A 21,169-nucleotide genomic window follows, 5' to 3' on the forward strand; every position below is an offset into this window, starting at 1 on the left:
CCATCTACCTCATTGGACACCCTTGGACTATCTTTAATCGAACGTTAATGGACTTTATCTTATACTAATCGTTATTCCAACTATCCTGTATCTGTACACTCTAGACAGCTCGATTGTAATCTGCTGACAGGATTAAACTTAAACAAAAAGATTTTCACTGTACCTCGGTACATATGACAATAAACAAAACTAAACTAAACTAAAATGGCTTTTAAAGATTGGAAATGTAGCGGTCTCTACTGCTTCTTCTGTTCCACACTCTAACACCTTCAACCTAACTAGGTACATGGATAGGAACGGTCTAGAGAGATATGGGCCAAATGTGGGCAAAACTAGCTTAGATAGGGCATTTTGGTCAGTTGGGATTATATTCCCTTGTTATATCGGCAAAGTCACCCATCCCAACCTCACCAATCCTCTTCAGAAAACGGTCCAGTAAAAAAGGAGATATAAGAATGAAGAGAGTTGGACTTACAAAATAAGACTGGTAAAACGTTGATGCAGTGAGTTATTGGCAAATGCTGTTGGGATTCTATGGCACAAACTCTGATCTTGTTATAGCCATCCTGATCAAAATCACGAACAAGGCATGTAACTTTTCCTGGTTCCATTGTGCCACAGGGAGCGTAAAACCATTTCTTAAACAACCTGGAGAGAAAAATACATCGTCAATAGAAGTGTCTCAACCCAAAACGTCACCCATTCCTTCTATCCAGAGATGCTTTAGATGGTTCTTTAGTCAGAGGGTGGTGAATCTGTGGAATTATTTGCCACAGAAGGTCGTGGAGGCCAGGTTAATTGATATTTTAAAAGCAGAGATGGATAGATAAATTCTTGATTAGTATGGGTGTCAGGGGTTATGGGGAGAAGGCAAGAGAATGGGATTAGGAGGGAGGGATAGAGCAGCCATGGTTGAATGGCAGAGGAGACTTGATGGGCAAAATGGCCTAATTTTGTTCCTATCATTATGACTTTATGAACATGCTGAGGAGACATCTACCTACAATGAGCAATTTATTTGTCAGTATCAAACCCAAACGTTGTTACTTTCATTTAAGAAGCACCAGGCACCACAGTGGCGCAGCGGTAGAGTTGCTGCCTCACAGCGCCAGAGACCCGGGCTCGATCCTGACTACGGGTACTGTTTATATGGAGTTTGTACGTTCTCCCTGTGACCTTGTGGGTTTTGTCTGGGTGCTCCACTTTCCTCCCACACTCCAAAGACGTCCAGGTTTGTAGGTTAATTGGCTTCTGTGAATTATAAATAGTTCCTAGTGTGTAGGATAGTGCTAATGTACAGGGATCGCTGGTCGGCATGGACATGGTGGGTCGAAGTTTGGGCCTGTGTCCACGCTGTGTCCCTCAAGTCTAAAGTCCCGACCTGAAAAGTTGCCCGCCCATTCCCTCCACAGATGCTGCCTGACCAGCTGAGTTCATAAGTCACAGGTGCCATTCGGCCCATCGCTGGTAGTTCTTTCGGCACTTTGTGTTTTCATCAGGATTTCAACATCTGCAGTTTGTTGTGCCTCCCTGTCAAATGAAACTCTCTTGATCAGCTTCAGAGGCCAATGCAGACCGATGAGAAGTATTTGACTAAAGGTTGGCTTACTCATAAGACAAACGGTATTCTGTATCTGGTGTTGATGCCTCATCGATATTCCAGGAGCAGTTCATACGGTTTTTGTCATAAAACAAACAGGCCAGATTGCGAATCGAGGAAGACTGCTCACCTGCAACCAAGAAATGATTCAAAAATTATACGTTTTCAAAATAATTAATTGGTAGCAGCCGCAACCCCTGTCTGTGTGGAATTTGCACGTTCTCTCTGGGACTTCTGGGTGTTCCCATATTGCAAAGACTGATGGGCCAAATTGTCTTCTTCTGTAGTGTAAGGAAGTATGTATATAGACATATAATGTGAAGAAATATGTATATAGGAATGGGGCGGCATGATGGCACAGCGGTAGAGTTACTGCATTACAGCGCTTGCAACGTCGGAGACCCGGGTTCGACCCCGACTACGGGTGCTGTCTGTATGGAGTTTGTACGATCTCCCTGTGACCGCGTGGATTTTCTCCGAGATCTTCAGTTTCCCCCACATTCCAAAGATGTACAGGTTGGTAGGTTAATTGGCTTGGTAGTACAAATTGTCTCTCATGAGTGTAGGACAGTGTTAATTTGTGGGGATCGCAGGTCGGTGAGGACTCAGTGGTTTCTGCGCTGTATCTTTAAACTAAACTACACTAAACATATATTGTGAAATATGTATATAGATATGTAAGGAAGTATTGATACAGACATATAATGTCAGTAACTATTACATAAACACATAATGTGGGGAAATATGTACATAGATATATAATGTAAAGCAATATTAAGAAAGAACTGCAGATGCTGGTAAAATCGAAGGTAGACACAAAATGCTGGAGTAACTCAGCGGGTGAGGCAGCATCTATGGAGAGAAGGAATTGGCGACGTTTCAGGTCTCGACCCGAAACGTTGCCAATTCCTTCTCTTCATAGATGCTGCCTCACCCGCTGAGTTACTCCAGCATTTTGTGTCTACCGTAAGGAAATATTATATAGATATATAATATAATGAAATATTATCTAGACATGCAATATAAGGAATATGTACATATGTTTTTGTCTCAGATAAAGGATGTTCCTTTAGAAAGGAGATGAAGAGGAATATCTTTAGTTGGAGGGTGGTGAAGCTGTGGTGATAATATTTGGGAAGGTACATGAATAGGAAATGTTTAGATGGATATGCACCAACTGTGGGCAAATGGCACGAGGGGGAATATTGGTCAGCATGGATGAGTTGGGCTGAAGGGCCTGTTTCTGTGTTCTATGACCCTATGACTTTATAGTCCAACATCAAATGCTACCAGATAACGGCAGATTCATCGGCTCCTTCCATCATCATCATCATTGTTGAAAACATCAACGGGCACGTTGCCTTACAATGCCGTGCACGACAGTGATCGCAACTTCTACTGAAGTGTGGATGGCCATTGGCTCGCTAGGAGCTCATCCACCCTTTGACAGGTCTTGTTTTTTGTCCTGCTGGGGGTCCACAGCTCCCTCCTCACCTGGCAAACCAGGTGGGGAAGACGGTTTAGTCGCCGACTATCCGACCATGGAGCAGGTAGCACGGGATTACATGGTACCCATGGCGGTGGGAACTCCCCCCCCACTTGAGCTGTTAGACCTCCTTCCAAAGACCGAGGAAATATGAAAATATTTATTCTATTTCGCTGAGTCCAACATGCATTTGCAGTTACAGAGGGAAGAAAGAAATGTGGTCACATTGTACTTGGCTCTGAAGTTGTGGACAACACCATCTGTTGGCATGTGCTGGACATTCCTTGGTTCAGAAAGAAGTAGGTCAAATATGTTCATTGCAAATTTTCTTAGGAATACTGGCAAACGTCTAACTAAAAACCTCCGGAAATAAAACACATGCATAAAATATGTTTGTTATTATTTTGAAGGATGATGGCCAGTTTTCATTTACCATCTCTGAGTTTGCCTCAGTATCTGAGTTATTTTACTGGGCCTTTACTGCGGTTGGTCTGCTGTCACTTTTCAGACACATCGCAGACTTTCATCGCTGAAGAACCAGATGGGTTTGAAGGTCACCATTATTTATATTTCTGATATTATTAATTAATGCGGCAGACTGGTGGCACACAGTCCCAGGGCCAGCACGGTGGCGCAGCGTCTGAGACCCGGGTCCAGGGTTCGATCCTGACTGCGAGTGCACGTCTATACGCAGGTTGTACGTTCTCCCTGTGACCTGCGTGGGTTTTCTCCGAGATAGGCAATAGGCAATAGGTGCAGGAGTAGGCCATTCGGCCCTTTGAGTCAGCACCGCCATTCAATGTGATCATGGCTGATCATCCCCAATCAGTACCCCGTTCCTGCCTTCTCCCCATATCCCCTGGCTGCTATCTTTAAGAGCCCTATCTAGCTCTTTCTTGAAAGTATCCAGAGAACCGGCTTCCACCGCCCTCTGAGGCAGAGAATTCCACAGACTCACAACTCTCTGTGAGAAAAAGTGTTTCCTCATCTCTGTTCTAAATGGCTAACCCCTTATTCTTAAACTGTGGCCCCCTGGTTCTGGACTCCCCCAACATCAGGAACATGTTTCCTGCCTCTAGCATGTCCAATCTTTAATAATCTTATATGTTTCAATAAGATCGCCTCTCATCCTAAACTCCAGAGTAAACAAGCCCAGCCGTTCCATTCTCTCAGTGATGACAGTCCCGCCATCCAGCATCTTGTGTCCAGATCTTTGGTTTCCTCCCACACTCCAAAGATGTACAGGATGGTAGGTTAATTGGCTTGGTATAAATGTACATTGTCTCCAATGTGTGTAGGATAGTGTTAGTGCGCGGGGATCGCTGGATCTCTAAACTAAACTTAACTAAACTCCGGAGCACCCGGAGAAAACCCACACGGTCACAGTGGTGCCTCTGGTGCTGTATGGCAGCAAATCTACTGCTGCAAAACTGTACCACCCATCGCTGGGCAACCAAGTTCAAGCTCAAATGTATTTGTCACATACACCATAAGGTGCAGTGAAATTAATTTATCATGCAGCGTTACAATTAAAAAAGGACACAATATACAGCGTAATTCAACACAGACTTCCACCACAGCATTCTTCACTGTGGTGGAAGGCCAGGCAGTCCTGCTCCTCCTCCTCCTCCTCCTCCTCCTCCTCCTCCTCCTCCTCCTCCTCCTCCCTTGTTCACCCGTGGTCGGTGCTCTGACCCACGGGTGAACAATGATGACATAAACTATTACATCTTCATATATGTCAAATGTATGTCTCTGTTTTGTCCTGAACACTACATCTACCACTTCCTTCCTGACTGAATTTGGGAACTACCTCTAAGTTCAAGACTTTTTTGGACCTAGGAGGGGATTTCCAATATGTTTGCAAAATGATCTCAACATCCTTAAAATACATAGATCGTCAGAAGGCAGCACCTGCTTCTGCAAATGGGAAGCCCCACGTTATGTACCTGTGGTTATTGTTTCTTCACATCATCTGGGTTCCACCCTCCTGAGAGGTTGTGTGCCCTGCTGAGCTCCAGAGTCTTTCCCTGCCATTCACACGGCGCAAGACGGGAGAGTAATGGAGAACAAATCACTTCAACCGAGTCCGCACCGACCAGCGGTTCCCCACACATTAACACTGCCCTACATAAAATGCTGGAGAAACTCAGCGGGACAGGCAGCATCTCTGGAGGGAAGGAAAAGGTGATGTTTCTGGTCGGGACCCTTCTTCAGACTGAAGAAGCTAGACCTATCCATCAGAGCTATCCATGTTCTCCAGAGATGCTTCCTGTCCCGCTGAGTTACTCCAGCATCTTGTGTCTATCTTCGGGTTTAAACCAGCATCTGCAGGTTCTTCTTACACTACCCTACACACACTGGGTAGCAAAGTTGAAGCACTCAAAGAGTTTATAACCATCCAGGACTGAGGAACCCACCCGATTGGCACCACCTTCCACACTAAAACGTTTACTTCCTCCATTAACTGAACAAGATGGCTTCCAAGATGGCGCCCCACCCAGGAGACTATTTGCGTGCTGGCCACAGAAGCAGAGCTACAATCACATATTACAATCACTCCACACTCTTAAATTTATATTCCTATAGCAACATTTTTTACTTTAACTATTATTCCCTAATTGTGAATCTATACGCTGAAAATTAGCACTCAACAAAAGTTTTTCACTGCACCTGCAGATGCTGGTTTTTACTGAAGATAGACACAAAATGCCAGAGTAACTCAGCGGGACAGGTAGCATCTCTGGAGAACATGACAATAGACTAAACTGTAACCGTAACGTGGTTACAATTGTACTGTGTGCAAAATACACTGTATTTACACCCTCAGATTAGGTAAGAAGCACCTCCCAACTATTGATGCTAAGAGAAGCAATTTGGCATTTGGAAATGTTACTGCCTCCCCCACAATTAAAATGTGGATTATGGAAATGTCGGAGACCCTACATCTAGAAATAATTAGACTTGTCTTAATAGACAAACACGACCTTTTTGTTACAATATGGGCTCCATTCATTAACTATTTGAAGGGATAGATTGGCCCAGCACGAAAACCCAACTGAAGCTTGAACTCAGGATTAGATGAAAAGTTATACTTTATAATATAACCATATAACCATATAACAATTTCAGCACGGAAACAGGCCATCTCGACCCTTCTAGTCCGTGCCGAACACGTATTCTCCCCTAGTCCCATATACCTGCGCTCAGACCATAACCCTCCATTCCTTTCCCGTCCATATAACTATCCAATTTATTTTTAAATGATAAAAACGAACCTGCCTCCACCACCTTCACTGGAAGCTCATTCCACACAGCCACCACTCTCTGAGTAAAGAGGTTCCCCCTCAAGTTACCCCTAAACTTCTGCCCCTTAATTCTCAAGTCATGTCCCCTTGTTTGAATCTTCCCTACTCTCAGTGGGAAAAGCTTATCCACGTCAACTCTGTCTATCCCTCTCATCATTTTAAAGACCTCTATCAAGTCCCCCCTTAACCTTCTGCGCTCCAAAGAATAAAGCCCTAACTTGTTCAACCTTTCTCTGTAACTTAGTTGCTGAAACCCAGGCAACATGCTAGTAAATCTCCTCTGTACTCTCTCTATTTTGTTGACATCCTTCCTATAATTAGGCGACCAAAATTGTACCCCATACTCCAGAATTGGCCTCACCAATGCCTTGTACAATTTTAACATTACATCCCAACTTCTATACTCAAATAATCTACTAACCTATTTCCAATGACGTATTATAAGTAATTCATTTAACCTTTTCTGTTTTTTGATATTTGTAATTCTTTTTTCTCTCTTTCTCTCTCTTTCTATCTATATAAAAAAACACTAGAAGCAGAATCAATCAACAATTGAAAATTTTAATAATGTATGACTGATGTATATGAAAAGATTTGTTTACAATAATATGTAACTGTACTGTATAATATGTTTGCTTCTAATAAAAATATATTTAAAAAAAAGGAAATGTTACTGCCTGCACTATCTAAATTACATGATACTTCAACTTGGAAATGGAGTCATAGAGTCACAGTGATACAGCTTGGAAATGAGGCCTTCGGCCCAACTTGCCCACACTGGCCAACATGTCCCAGCTATATTAATCCCACCTGCCCGCGTTTGGCCTATATCCCTCCAAGCCTGTCCTATCCATGTACCTGTCCAACTGTTTCTTAAACGTTGCAATAGTCCCTGCCTCAACTACCTCCTCTGGCAGCTTGTTCCCTACATCCACCACCCTTTGTGTGAAAAAGATACCCTTCTGATTCCTATTAAATCTTTTCCCCTTCACCTTAAACCTATGTCCTCTGTTCCTCAATTCACCTACTCAGGGCAAGAGACTCTAGGCATCTACCTAATCTATTCCTCTCTAGTTATATCACCAGAATTGAATCACCAGTTTTACTACATTCAGCTGCGATTGGAGTATTGTGGGCAATTCTAACTGCCCCATTACAGGAAGGATGTGGAGGCTATGGAGAAGGTGCAGAGGAGGTTTATCAGAATGCTTCGGAGTAGTGTATAGGTTTGCAGATTAATTGGCTTGGTAAAATTGTAAATTATCCCTAGTGTGTATAGGATAGTGTTAGTGTGCGGGGATCGTTGGTCGGCACAGACACGGTGGGCCGAAGGGCCTGTTTCTGTGCTGTATCTCTAAACTAATCTAAACTTAATTTCTATCAATTTCCAGAATTGCCAGCTAAAAATCTCAGAGAAGGGAATCTGCTGCCTTATATATGATCACAGGCCCACCAGTATGGTTAATTCATAACCTTTTTGTTTAGTTTATTGTCACGTGTGCCGAGGTACAATGAAAAGCGTTTGTTGCGTGCTATCCAGTCAGCAGAAAGATTATATATGATTACAATCAAGCTGCCAACAGTGCACAGATAGAGGATAAAGGGAATATCAATCAGTGCCAGATAAAGTCCAGTAAAGTTTGATTAAGCGACTTTGAGTCCTTGAAAAGCGCTATACAAATAAAATGTATTATTATTATTATTATTAAAGATAGTCAAAGGGTCACCAAATGAGGTAGATGGGAGGTCAGGCCTACTCTCTAGTTGGTGAGAGGACTGTTCAGTTGCTTGATAACAGCTGGGAAGAAACTGCCCCTGAATCTGGAGGTGTGCGTTTTCACACTTCTGTACCTCTTGCCTGATAGGAGAGGGGAGAAGAGGGAGTGGCCGAGGTGAGACTTGTCCTTGATTATGCTGCTGGCCAACTAACCTAACCTAACCTAAACTAAACTAAACTAAACTAAACAAAACTTAAGGATGATTGTGCTTATGTATAGTAACATTTTTACCGAACAGTGTGCAAACATGGAGTATGTCTGTACCTCGGTACATGTGACCAAAGATCATAGAGGAGCAAGATAGACCACTCCTCGAAAAACGCGTAGTAGCACGTGTGTGATTGTCGACGCCATTTTATTGAGCATTTTTTTGGGCTTCCCCCACACTGTCATGGCGTCCTCATGTAAATCTTCACCTCACTGCTCCGCTATCAATTGTTCTAATCGTAAATCTAAACGACCAGACCTGTCATTCTTTAGGTTCCCCGATAAAAAAGAAAGGTGAGAAAATATTATTATTATTTTTTGTCGATATTCTGTGGTGAAAATGTTATTTTCTGTTCTCCCATCAATGGCCATTGGGAAACTAGGTTTGTCGGTACATTAGAAAGTTAGTAGACTTATTTTTAATAGATCTTTACTTACCACTATAATAAAGACAATTTTAACACTTATGCACGTTTTTGGTTTTGTTCTTTGGGTGCAATGGTGGGCCGGGGGGTTCGGCGGTGGCGGCCGCAATCAAAGGTACGAGAGGAGCTCTGCTCTATAATCTTTGGTCGGAATGGGACGGCTGCACGTTATAATGTGCTATCGTTCCACTCCCTCTCCCCCTTCTCCCTCTCCCCCCTTCTCCCTCTCCCCCCTTCTCCCTCTCTTCTCTCGATCTCTCTCTCTCTCCCTCTCTTCTCTCGATCTCTCTCTCTCTCCCTCTCTCCCTCTCTTCTCTCGATCTCCCTCCATTCCCTCTCTCCCTCCCTTCCCTCTCTCCTTCCCTTCCCTCTATCCCTCCCTTCCCTCTATCCCTCCCTTCCCTCTCTCCTTCCCTTCCCTCTCTCCCTCCCTTCCCTCTCTCCCTCCCTTACCTCTTCGTGAGAGTTGGCAGCTCTGCTATGCCTTGGGTCCAAAAGAGGATAGAAAGAAAATACTTAATGTGTGTTAAAGGGAAACTGCACAATACAATGCAAGGGAAACTACGCAAAGGAGGGGGCTGTTCCCGCTACAAGATACTCGAGGATCTTTGCTTTGGATCAAAGATTATAGAGGAGCTCTATAATCTTTGCTTTGGATCACATCGGGTGGCATACCGGAAGTCGCGTGTCGCTTAAAGAAATGGCGGCCGTGACGTTCCGTCACGTACTACAAGTCAGTCCATTGGATTTCGGAGGAGTGGTCTATCTTGCTCCTCTATGATCTTTGCATGTGACATTAAAGTACCGTTAAACCATTGAGCCATTTAGTGTTGGTAATGCTAGTAAATGCATGGATGAAGCGGTCAGTTTGTAAATTGTTTTTAGTAATAAAAATGAGCTATCCATCAATAATCTAGTGATTACCCTCAGTAATTTCTAGGGATGTAGTGGTCATACTGTTTGCAACTATTTACAGCCTCACTTCATATTAATTGTATTTATCTTAATCCATTTTATATATGTGGTTTATATAACCATATAACCATATAACCATATAACAATGACAGCACGGAAACAGGCCATCTCGGCCCTTCTAGTCCATGCCAAACACTTACTCTCACCTCGTCCCATCTACCTGCACTCAGACCATAACCCTCCATTGCTTTCCCATCCATATACCTATCCAATTTATTTTTAAATGATAAAATCGAACCTGCCTCCACCACTTCCACTGGAAGCTCATTCCACACAGCTACCACTCTCTGAGTAAAGAAGTTCTCCCTCATGTTACCCCTATACTTCTGTCCCTTAATTCTCAAATCAAAATATATTTATATTATATATTATATATATTCAAATTATATATTAGATTACTATTATGTCTCTTCCTGTATGAACGTAAAGACAGTACAAAAAATGTACCACAGCTAAATTATGGAATGTAGATAAACAAATTGACCAAGATGCCAAACAGAAATAATAAAAGGACATTCAAGCCCTAAACTACATTATATTTTCTTGCATAACTTTCCCCTCAAGCAGGTATTTGGCCTCATTTTGATTAATGGAACGAGCTGCCTGAGGAGGTATTTCAGGCAGGTACAATAACAACACTTAAAAGACATTTAACACAAAGCTGGGGGGCAGTGTTATCTGTGAGGAGGATGCTAGGATGCTGCAAGGTGACTTGGATAAGATGGGTGAGTGGGCAAATGCATGGCAGATGCAGTATAATGTGGATAAATTTGAGGTTATTTACTTTGGTGGCAAAAACAGGAAAGTAGACTATTATCTGAATGGTGGCAGATTAGGAAAGGGGGAGATGCAACGAGACCTGGGTGTCATGGTACACCAGTCATTGAAAGTAGGCATGCAGGTGCAGCAGGCAGTGAAGAAAGCGAATGGTATGTTAGCATTCATAGCAAAAGGATTTGAGTATAGGAGCAGGGAGGTTCTACTGCAGTTGTACAGGGTATTGGTGAGACTACACCTGGAGTATTGCGTACAGTTTTGGTCTCCTAATCTGAGGAAAGACATTCTTGCCATAGAGGGAGTACAGAGAAGGTTCACCAGACTGATTCCTGGGATGTCAGAACTTTCATATGAAGAAAGACTGGATAGACTCGGCTTGTACTCGCTAGAATTTAGAAGATTGAGGGGGGATCTTATAGAAACTTATAAAATTCTTAAGGGGTTGGACAGGCTAGATGCAGGAAGATTGTTCCCGATGTTGGGGAAGTCCAGAACAAGGGGTCACAGTTTAAGGATAAGGGGGAAATCTTTTAGGACCCAGATGAGGAAAACATTTTTCCCACAGAGAGTGGTGAATCTCTGGAATTCTCTGCCACAGAAGGTAGTTGAGGCCAGTTCATTGGCTATATTTAAGAGGGAGTTAGATGTGGCCCTTGTGGCTAAAGGGATCAGGGGGTATGGAGAGAAGGCAGGTACAGGATACTGAGTTGGATGATCAGCCATGATCATATTGAATGGCTTGAAGGGCAGAATGGCCTACTCCTGCACCTATTTTCTATGTTTCTATTTTTCTATTTGGTCAGGTGCATGGATAGGAACGGCTTCGAGGGATATGGACCAAATGCGGGCAAGTGGGATTAGTGTAGATGGGCCATCCGGTCAGCATGGGCAAGTTGGGCCGAAGGGCCTGTTTCTGTGCATTATAACTCTATGTTTTTATGGTTTAGTTTAGTTTAGAGAGACAGCGCAGAAACAAGCCCATCAGCCCATTGAGTCCACACCGACCGGCAATCCCCGCATATTAACACTATCCTACACACACTAGGGACAATTTACATTGTATACCAAGCCAATTAACGTACAAACCTGCACGTCTTTGGAGTGTGGGAGGAAACTGAAGATCCCGGAGAAAACCCACGTAGTCACGGGGAGAACGTACAAACTCCGTACTGACAGTGCCCGTAGCTGGGATCGAACCTGAGTCTGTGCCGCTGAAAGTGCTGTAAGGCAGCAACTCTACCACTGTGCCACCATGCCATCGTTAAGATGACGGGAATGCAGAGTTGATCCTAATAAATGGTGGTTCATGCTTGGGGGGCTGATTGGTCTTTTCCTGTTCCTAATGTTCATTTTGTGATCTAATTCCAGAACCTCGGCTTCGGCGGCGGCACAGCGCTGGAGCGTTATCGTGGAGCGGGCGATGCCTTGCCTGGGTCGCCGCGCTGGAGCTCCGGTGAGCTGAGACCGCCGGGAACAACATCGCGGAGCTGCGGGACTGTGGAGCGGCCAGCTGCGGGCGGCGGCGCCGAACTTTACACCGGGAGCCTGGGATCTCGCGACGAGATCGCCAGTTGTGGAGCTCCATCCGGCGCGGCCTTGTCGGCTTCGGAAGCCGCGGCCTCCAGTACGGAGGCGGCCGTTCCAGGGTTCCCATGCCGCTGTGAGGACTCTCCCGATGCAGGAGCACCACCACCCGGCGAGAACGGCCAGGAACATCGGGCCTCCGTAGAGGCAACTGTGGAGGCCTCAATAGGCCCGACTGTGGGTGAACTGGGTTTGGGGACTGGACTTTGTGCCTTCCCTCATAATGGGAACCATTGTGGGGGGATGTTCTTTATGTTTAAGACTCTCATTGGTGTTATGTCTGTATTCTTTTTTTGTGTGCTGCAAAATGGCAAAAAGCATTTCACTTCATTACACCTCGGTGTATGTGAATGTGACTAATAAAAAACTTTGAATACTTTGAATAATTCTTGAAAAGGTTGAAATCTGCTTCCAGTACTGGATTGTGAACAGCTGAGGCCCTACCACTATTCACTATGATACCCCGCAAGTCACATACTACCAAGTTGTGAAAGAGTTATTTATTCTAATTTTCCTTATGTCCAATAACAATAACAAAAATTTTGTGTGCTTATAACTTGTTGGCCAACTTCCTGTGTTGGACCTTATCGAAAGCCTTCTGAAAATCCACAAATCACAGCTTCCTCTTATCTATTCCGGCACATCCTCAAAAACACCAGTACAGTCAACCCTGGAGTCATAGAGTCGTACAGTGTGAAAAGAAGCCTTTTGGCCCAATTTTCCCACGCCAATCATCATGCCCCATCTACACTAATCCCATCTGCCCGCATTTGGCCCTTCTCTCTCTAAACCTATCCTAGGCATGTAACTGTCCAAATGATTTTTAAACATTGTTCCAGTACCTGCCTCAATTACTTCCTCCGGCAGCTCGTTCCATATACATACTACCCAATGTGTAAAAAAATAGTTCCTCTGGTTCCCATTAAATCTTTGCCCCTTCACCTTAAACCTATGTCCTCTGGTTCTTGATTCCCCTACTCTGGGTAAAAGACAATGGGCAGTCACGGTGGCACAGCGGTAGAGTTGCTGCCTTACAGCAAAATTACGCGCCAGAGACCCGGGTTCGATCCCGACTACAGGTGCTGTCTGTATGGAGTTTGTACGCTCTCCCCGTGATCTGAGAGTCACTAATTTTCTCCGAGATCTTCGGTTTCCTCCCACACTCCAAATACGTACAGGTTTGTAGGTTAATTGGCTTGATAAAAATGTAAAATTGCCCAAGTTGGCGATATGCAGAGTACTGCCCTGCCGACTATTCAGAAGGTCCAGAAGGAATGTTCAATGCATTCACCCATATATTCCTGTAATAAGGGGTAGGCCATTTAGAACGGAGATTAGAATGGATTTAGAACGGAGATGAGGAAAAACATTTTCACCCAGAGAGTTGTGAATCTGTGGAATTCTCTGCCTCAGAAGGCAATGGAGGCCAATTCTCTGGATGCTTTCAAGAGAGAGTTCTTAAAGATAGGGGAGTCAGGGGATATGGGGAGAAGGCAGGAATGAGGTACTGATTGTGGATGATCAGCCATGATCACAATGAATGGCGGTGTTGGCCCGAAGGGCCGAATGGCCTACTCCTGCACCTATTTTCTATTGTCTATTGTCATAGGGCGGCACGGTGGCGCAGCTGTGAGTTCGCTGCCTTGCAACGCTTATAGTGCCGGAGAACCGGGTTCGATCCCGACTGCAGGCACTGTCTGTACGGAGTTTATATCTTCTCCCCGTGACTTGCGTGGGTGTTCTCCGGGATCTCCGGTTTCCTCAGAGGAGTTGGCGGGGGTACTTTTTAAATTTTTCAGTGCCCTTTATGTGGCAACTATTTGCATACCCTGGGTATGCAAGCAAATAATTTCACTGTGCCTTTTCACATGTGATGACAAGGTAAAGTAGTCCAAGTCGGTATCCCAGACTTGTGTACCATCAATGTGGTCGACCACCTTACACTCTTATACTTAATATGATTGTGGCTAACGTATAGCAGGATTGTCACTGAACTGTAGGCAATTCTGTAAATAATTTCACTGCTGCTTCAGTACACATGACAATAAAGTACCATAGTACCAAAGTACAATTTTTAGTGTGTTTTTGTGTGTTCTTTTTCATTGTACCGCTGATGGCAAATTCATTTCACTTGCGCTTTATGTGCGATGTGGCGAATAACACTAATTGTTGATTGTTGATTGTTGTAGAACCATTCTTCACGGAAAACATTACGTATGAAAAGAGATATCATTACCAGTTTCAGACGATTACAGACAAATTGGATTGCACATTATCCTTAGATTATAACATAGAAACATAGAAAGTAGGTGCAGGAGTAGGCCATTCCGCCCTTTGAGCCTGCACCGCCATTCAATATGATCATGGCTGATCATCCAGAATCAGTACCCTGTTCCTGTTTTCTCCCCATATCCCTTGATTCCATTCACCCCCCAGATCTATATCTAATTCTCTTGAATATTATCAGACATTCATGAGTTGAAATTACTCACCCATTCCCTCTGGAGTAGTAGAGGAAAACCCATTGAAGGTGATAATCCATATCATTCCCACTTGTAGGAAAGGGGAATGAGCAACATGTCTCCATGCCACCAAACTCATGTGAAATGGTAGTCCCAGGTTAACCTATGGAGAAAGTGTGCAGGGATTAGAATACCTTGCGATAACCTGTTTGCTTAACCTTTTAAGGTCCGGCATCTAGTTTTATTCCCTTTGATCATTCACTGAGTTTGATTTAATGCCTTTTGCATCTAGAGATGGCATTAATATATGGCTGGAACGTCATACGAAGGTCAAGAATCCTGAATATTACGATTTCATAATGTACAAAATGTTACTTATGCAGGTTCACCGCCCGATTTTCCGGCTCCCTTGGTTCCAGGTCAGCAGCATAATCAAGGACAAGTCGCACCCCGGCCACTCCCTTTTCTCCCCTCTCCCATCAGGCTAAAAGCTTTAGAAGTGTGAAAACGCACACCTCCAGATTCAGGGACAGTTTCTTCCCAGCTGTTATCAGGCAACAGAACCATCCTACCACAACCAGAGAGCAGTGCTGGACTACTATCTACCTCATTGGTGACCTTCAGACTATCCTTGATCAGAATTTGCTGGCTTTACCTTGCACCAAACGTTATTCCTTAATCATGGTACACAAAAATGCTGGAGAAACTCAGCAGGTGCAGCAGCATCTATGGAGCGAAGGAAATAGGCAACGTTTCGGTGTCCCGAAACGTTGCCTATTTCCTTCGCTCCATAGATGCTGCTGCACCCGCTGAGTTTCTCCAGCATTTTTGTGTACCTTCGATTTTCCAGCATCTGCAGTTCCTTCTTGAACAAAATTCCTTTATAATGTATCTGAATACTTGATTGTAATCATGTATTATCTGACTGCTGACTGGATAGCAAGCAACAAAAGCTTTTCACTGTATCTCGGTACACGTGACAATAAACTAAACTGAACTAAACAGAGCTTTGCTAGATCATCCATTGTGAGTGGAAACAGGCCCTTCTGCCCACTGAGTCCATGCCGACCAGCGATCGCCACTTCACTAACATTAAGCTACACACTAAGGGCAATTCACAATTAACAGAAGCCATTCACCCAACAAACCTGTACATCTTTGGAGCATGGGAGGAAACCGGAGCACCCGGAAGAAACCCACACGGTCACGGGGAGATCGTACAAACTCAGTACAGGCAGCACCCGTGGTCAGTATCGAACCCGGGTCTCCGGCGCTGTAAGGCAGGAACTCTACCGCTGCGCCACTGTGCACTGTAAAAATAGCAAGTGATGCGGTGGCCACAGGAGTGCTTCCACTATACAACCAAGCTTTGCCAAGTAATGTTTGGTGAATTGATAATGCCATTTTGAACTTCGTTGTAAGGAGCAACCATTTTGCAAATTGTGCTTTATGGGGAATGCCCTCTCTCAGGGCTTTCTGATGGTGTTTTTTTTTACAAAAGTTGTAAACTTTTGGGTGCTTCTGAGTCCATGAGGGCGTCATGGTGGCGCAGTAATAGAGTTGCTGCCTTACAGCGCCAGCGACCCAGGTTCCATCCTGACTACAGGTTTTTGTCTGTACAGAGTTTGTACGTTCTCCCCATGACCTGCGTGGGTTTTCCCCGAGATCACCGGTTTCCTCCCACACTCCAAAGACGTGCAGGTTTATAGATTAATTTGCTTGGTATAAGTGTAAATTGTCCCTTGTGTGTGACTTGATTTGAAGTCTTATCAAGTTTAAAATGACATTAATGCTTTACATATAATGTTTAAAAGACCAAGGATAGTGTTAAAGCCAAGGAAGAGACATAAACTGGCCTGAAGAAGTGGCTAACCAGAGGACTGGGAGAAATTTAGAACTCAGCAGAGGCGGACAAAGGGGTTAATTAAGTGGGGAAACTAAGAGCACGAAAGAAAGCTTGTGGGGAATATTAAAACTGACTGTAAAAGTTTATTTAGATATGTAAAAAGGAAAAGATTAGTGAAGACAAATGTAGGTCCCTTACAGTCAGAGACAGGTGAATTTATAATGGAAAACAAGGAAATGGCAGGACAGTTAAACAAGTACTTTGGTTCTGTCTTCACTAAGGAAGACACAATATCCCAGAAATACAAGGGGACCGAGGATCTAGTGGTGTGGAGAAACTGAAGGGAACCCACATTAGTAAGAAAATGGTGTTAGGTAAACTGATGAGACTGAAGGCAGATAGATCCGTAGTGTCTGATGGTCTGCATCCCACAGTACATAAGAAGGTGGACCTAGAAATCATGGATGCATTGGTGATTATTTTCCAATGTTCTCTTGATTCTGGATCAGTTCGTGGACTGGTGGGTAGCAAATGTAACTGTATTTTTTAAGAAAGGAGGGAGAGAAAAATTGAATTGAATTGAATTGAATACCTTTATTGTCATTCAGACCTTATGGTCTGAACGTAAATTATAGACCAGTTAGCCTTACATCGGTAGTAGGGAAGATAGAAACATAGAACATAGAAAATAGGTGCAGGAGTAGGCCATTCGGCCCTTCGAGCCTGCACCGCCATTCAATATGATCATGGCTGATCATCCAACTCGGTATCCTGTACCTGCCTTCTCTCCATACCCCCTGATCCCTTTAGCCACAAGGGCCACATCTAACTCCCTCTTAAATATAGCCAATGAACTGGCCTCAACCACCTTCTGTGGTAGAGAATTCCAGAGATTCACCAATCTCCATATGAAAAATGTTTTTCTCATCTCGGTCCTAAACGATTTCCCTTTTATTGTTAAACTGTGACCCCTTGTTCTGGACTTCCCCAACATCGGGAACAATCTTCCTGCATCTAGCCTGTCCAACCCCTTAAGAAATTTGTAAGTTTCTATAAGATCCCCCCTCAATCATCTAAATTCTAGCGAGCACAAGCCGAGTCTATCCAGTCTTTCTTCATATGAAAGTCCTGACATCCCAGTAATCAGTCTGGTGAACCTTCTCTGTACTCCCTCTGTGGCAAGAATGTCTTTCCTCAGATTAGGAGACCAAAACAGTACGCAATACTCCAGGTGTGGTCTCACCAAGACCCTGTACAACTGCAGTAGAACCTCCCTGCTCCTATACTCAAGTCCTTTTGCTATGAATACTAACATACCATTCGCTTTCTTCACTGCCTGCTGCACCTGCATGCCTACTTTCAATGACTGTTGTACCATGACACCCAGGTCTCGTTGCATCTCCCCTTTTCCTAATCGGCCACCATTCAGGTAATAGTCTACTTTCCTGTTTTAGCCATCAAAGTGGATAACCTCACTTTTATCCACATTTTACTTCGGAGTCACGTGAGTGATTCCGTGAAGAACCCGTTCAGCACGCATGCGCGGCATTATGTCCAGCAGAGCAACAGCGGCACAGCGGGAGTCAGGCGCTCCCGCTATGGAGGTGAAAGAACGGACCGTCAGGTAAGCTGACGTCGGCTTTTTCTTTCACAGGGAGCCTTCTACTGTCCGGCAGAGAAGAAAGGCTCTACAACAAACCTGTCCCCCGCTCGACACCACGGAGGAGCGTTCCATCTGGGGGGGGGCAGCATCAAGGCGGAGGACCGCTTATCTGGCGCTCCGCTATCCCAACACTGTGCCGAGCCCAGCCCCGCTAGCGCCTAAGCAGCGGGCTGGAAGTAACGCCACGGAGGCGTCCGGCCGGTGGCTCCGACTTATCGGACGGGACGTCTTTCCACCCGCCCGGGGGGAAAGACAGCCGCCTGAACAGACCTGCCCCCGCTCGACTCCACGGAGGAGCGTTCCATCTCGCGGGGGCAGCAACAAGGCGGTAGGACCGCTTACCGGGCGGTCCGCTATACCCCGACACCGCGCCGAGCCCAGCCCGCTAGCGCCTGAGCAGCGGGCTGGATGTAAAGCCAAGGAAGAGGCGTCCGGCCGGTGGCTCCGACTTATCGGATGGGGACGTCTCTCCACCCAGGCGGGGGAGAGACAACCGCTTGATCCGCATGGAGCGGCTCTTGGAGCAGGAGCTCCAGCGAGTTGCACCCCAGGAGGGGCGCTCTCACAGAGGGGGGTCAGGCACTTTCTCCACAGTGCCTTGTGCACTATCCATTGCTTCCTCCTTTCCAGAGGATAGCTTTGGTGACCAGGACTGGGCTGGTCAAGAACAGAGGCAATGGCTGAAGATCTCGGGAGTATGCAAGGGGTGCAGGAACAGGAAGAGCTGCTAGGTGTGGTGGACAGCTACGTGGAAACCCCACGTGCAGGAGGCCGTTAAAAGCCTGACGACAGCCATCACGTCGTCTTTTCCTCGTTCCATGGACAAATACGGAGATGACCACAACCTTCGTAAACAAGTCATAAGACCTGCCATAAAATCCTACATTGCGGGGTTGTGCATACCCCAGCCACTGAGCCAGACCCACTGCTCTTTGGCAAAAACCTCACAAAGCATATGAAGGACATGCAAGAGGTTTTACAAAACTTTCGGCTCATGAGGGCAGGGCCGGGACGAGTAACCAAAAACAGTAATTCCTACGCAGCAGCACCCCATCGCGTCCATCAGTCAACGTCTACCATATTGGATTGATGAAAGCTCGGGGTCCGCATTCTATCACCGAAAGTCTTCTTTAGACCAGGGCCCAGAGCGGACCCCATGGAAAATGTGCCACCCCCCAACGTCACCGCCACGTCAGACGACGTGCAACACTCGTTGGTCCGGCAGGAAACAGAAGAATACCCATAACCATGGAGGTAGGTGGGTCTGGTTCCTACCAGTATATAGAGTAATACTAACACATGGGAGTCTATCACAAGTGATCAGTATATATTCAATGGCATTAGTGAATACAAATATAATTCATACTAGAAAAATTGCCACCAGGTCAACATTCACCCCAGAGAGTATTTTTCCCCCTCTCCGTTAAAGAAACAAGAGGGACAAGCTGAACTGGTGAGAATAATTACAAAGGGTATCATGGGAAAACCTGAACCCTTGCAATTCGTATCAAATATATTCACTAAACCCAAAAAAGATGGTGGATGTCGCATCATCATTGACTTAACTTCACTAAATATGTTTGTTAAGTATATACATTTCAAAATGGAACCGGTTGTTACTGCCAAACAACTAAATTCCAAAGGATACTTCATGGCAAGCATTCATCTTAAAGATGTTTACTATTTAGTACCATTCACAAGGATCATCGCAGATACCTGAAATTTACCTGGATGGGGCAGCTATAGCAGTTTAAAGCATTACCCAATGGGTTCACATCAGCCCAAGAGTGTCACTAAGACACTAAAACCAGCTCTGGCAATATTCAGAAGACAAAAACATATTGTCATGGCATATCTTGATGATATCCTAAATGGTAGGCAAGACCATGAATTTGACTATGTTAGCTGTTCAGCTACCAAACTGTTATTCGAAACCCTGGGGTTGTCTTACATCCAGATAAATCTAAGTTGAAGCCAACCTCTATCATGGACTACTTGGGCTTCACAATTAATTCAGTCTACGTGACTGTAACATTGCCAAGAGACAACATAGTTGAATTGGCACAATCATGCAACAATTTAATGGTCAACAAACTACCAACTACTCGACAAGTAACAGAGTAATTGGAAAAATGGTAGCAGCATTTCCGGCTACATAATTCGGACCTTTGTACCAAAAATGACATACAGGTTATTATGATCGTTTCATGAAGTTACCCACTGAAGTAGTATCAGAACTACAGTGGTGGGCAAAAAACGTTTGACATAGTTTCAGCCTATTATCATCACTAACCCTACGTCAGTTATCCAAACAGATGCCAGTGCTCAAGACTGGGGAGCAACTAACTCTATATCCAGCACAAGTAGTAGATGGACTAACCCAGAATCATCATTACCACTTACACTGGGCATTAATTATCTAGAGATGTTGGGTGACTTTTATGGTTTAAAAGCATATGCATAAATATGCATCACTTGCATGTACGGTTATAAATAGATAATACTACGGTGGTGGCCTACATTAACCATATGGGCGGCATAAAATCGGTATCATGCGACAAGTTGGTCAACACAATTTGGCAATGGTATGTCCAAAGACATATTTGGCTATCAGTAACTTACCTGCCAGGTAAGCTAAATACAGTGGCAGACACCAGGTCACGTAAATTTAATGACAACATCGAATGGATGTTAAAACCCCAAAATGTTTTTCACAAAAGTTATCAAGCAATATGGCACGCCAGATATCGATTTATTTGCATCGAGGCTAAATCACCAGGTACCTATGTAAGTCGCTTGGGAACCAGACCCTGAGGCAGCAGCGGTAGATGCGTTCGCGCTGGATTGGGGAAATTCTTCTTCTATGCATTTCCTCCCTTCTGCCTCATCAGTCGGGGACTACGCACAGTACAAATGGACTCTGCTTCAGGTATTTTGATAGTACCCGACTGGCCTACACAGCCATGGTTCCCAATACTCCATGACATGGTTGTTGAAACTCCGATGGTATTCCCCAGTGACCCAGAGTTGTTAACACCCAGTGTCGGGCACAAGCCAC

General features: G+C 44.7%; 1 protein-coding gene across 5 annotated transcripts in view; it reads right to left on the reverse strand.

Moving 5' to 3' along the window:
• The window catches only part of LOC116974635 (interleukin-13 receptor subunit alpha-1-like), a 49,745-nt gene that overhangs the window by 20,525 nt on the left and 8,051 nt on the right, over positions 1 to 21,169 (reverse strand). For 3 of the 5 annotated variants that reach the window (XM_033023320.1, XM_033023321.1, XM_033023319.1), the window contains exons 2-4: positions 14,633 to 14,765; positions 1,610 to 1,730; positions 476 to 648 (exon numbers count right to left, since the gene is read on the reverse strand). In XM_033023320.1, the coding sequence (XP_032879211.1) occupies positions 476 to 648; positions 1,610 to 1,730; positions 14,633 to 14,741 (403 nt within the window). In that variant the 5' untranslated portion in view covers positions 14,742 to 14,765. The remainder of the gene's footprint in view (positions 1 to 475; positions 649 to 1,609; positions 1,731 to 14,632; positions 14,766 to 21,169) is intronic. The other 2 variants (XM_033023323.1, XM_033023322.1) reach the window with 1 other exon arrangement.

The sequence above is a fragment of the Amblyraja radiata genome, chromosome 6 (genome assembly GCF_010909765.2).
Source record: "Amblyraja radiata isolate CabotCenter1 chromosome 6, sAmbRad1.1.pri, whole genome shotgun sequence".
NCBI classification, from domain to species: Eukaryota; Metazoa; Chordata; class Chondrichthyes; order Rajiformes; family Rajidae; genus Amblyraja; species Amblyraja radiata.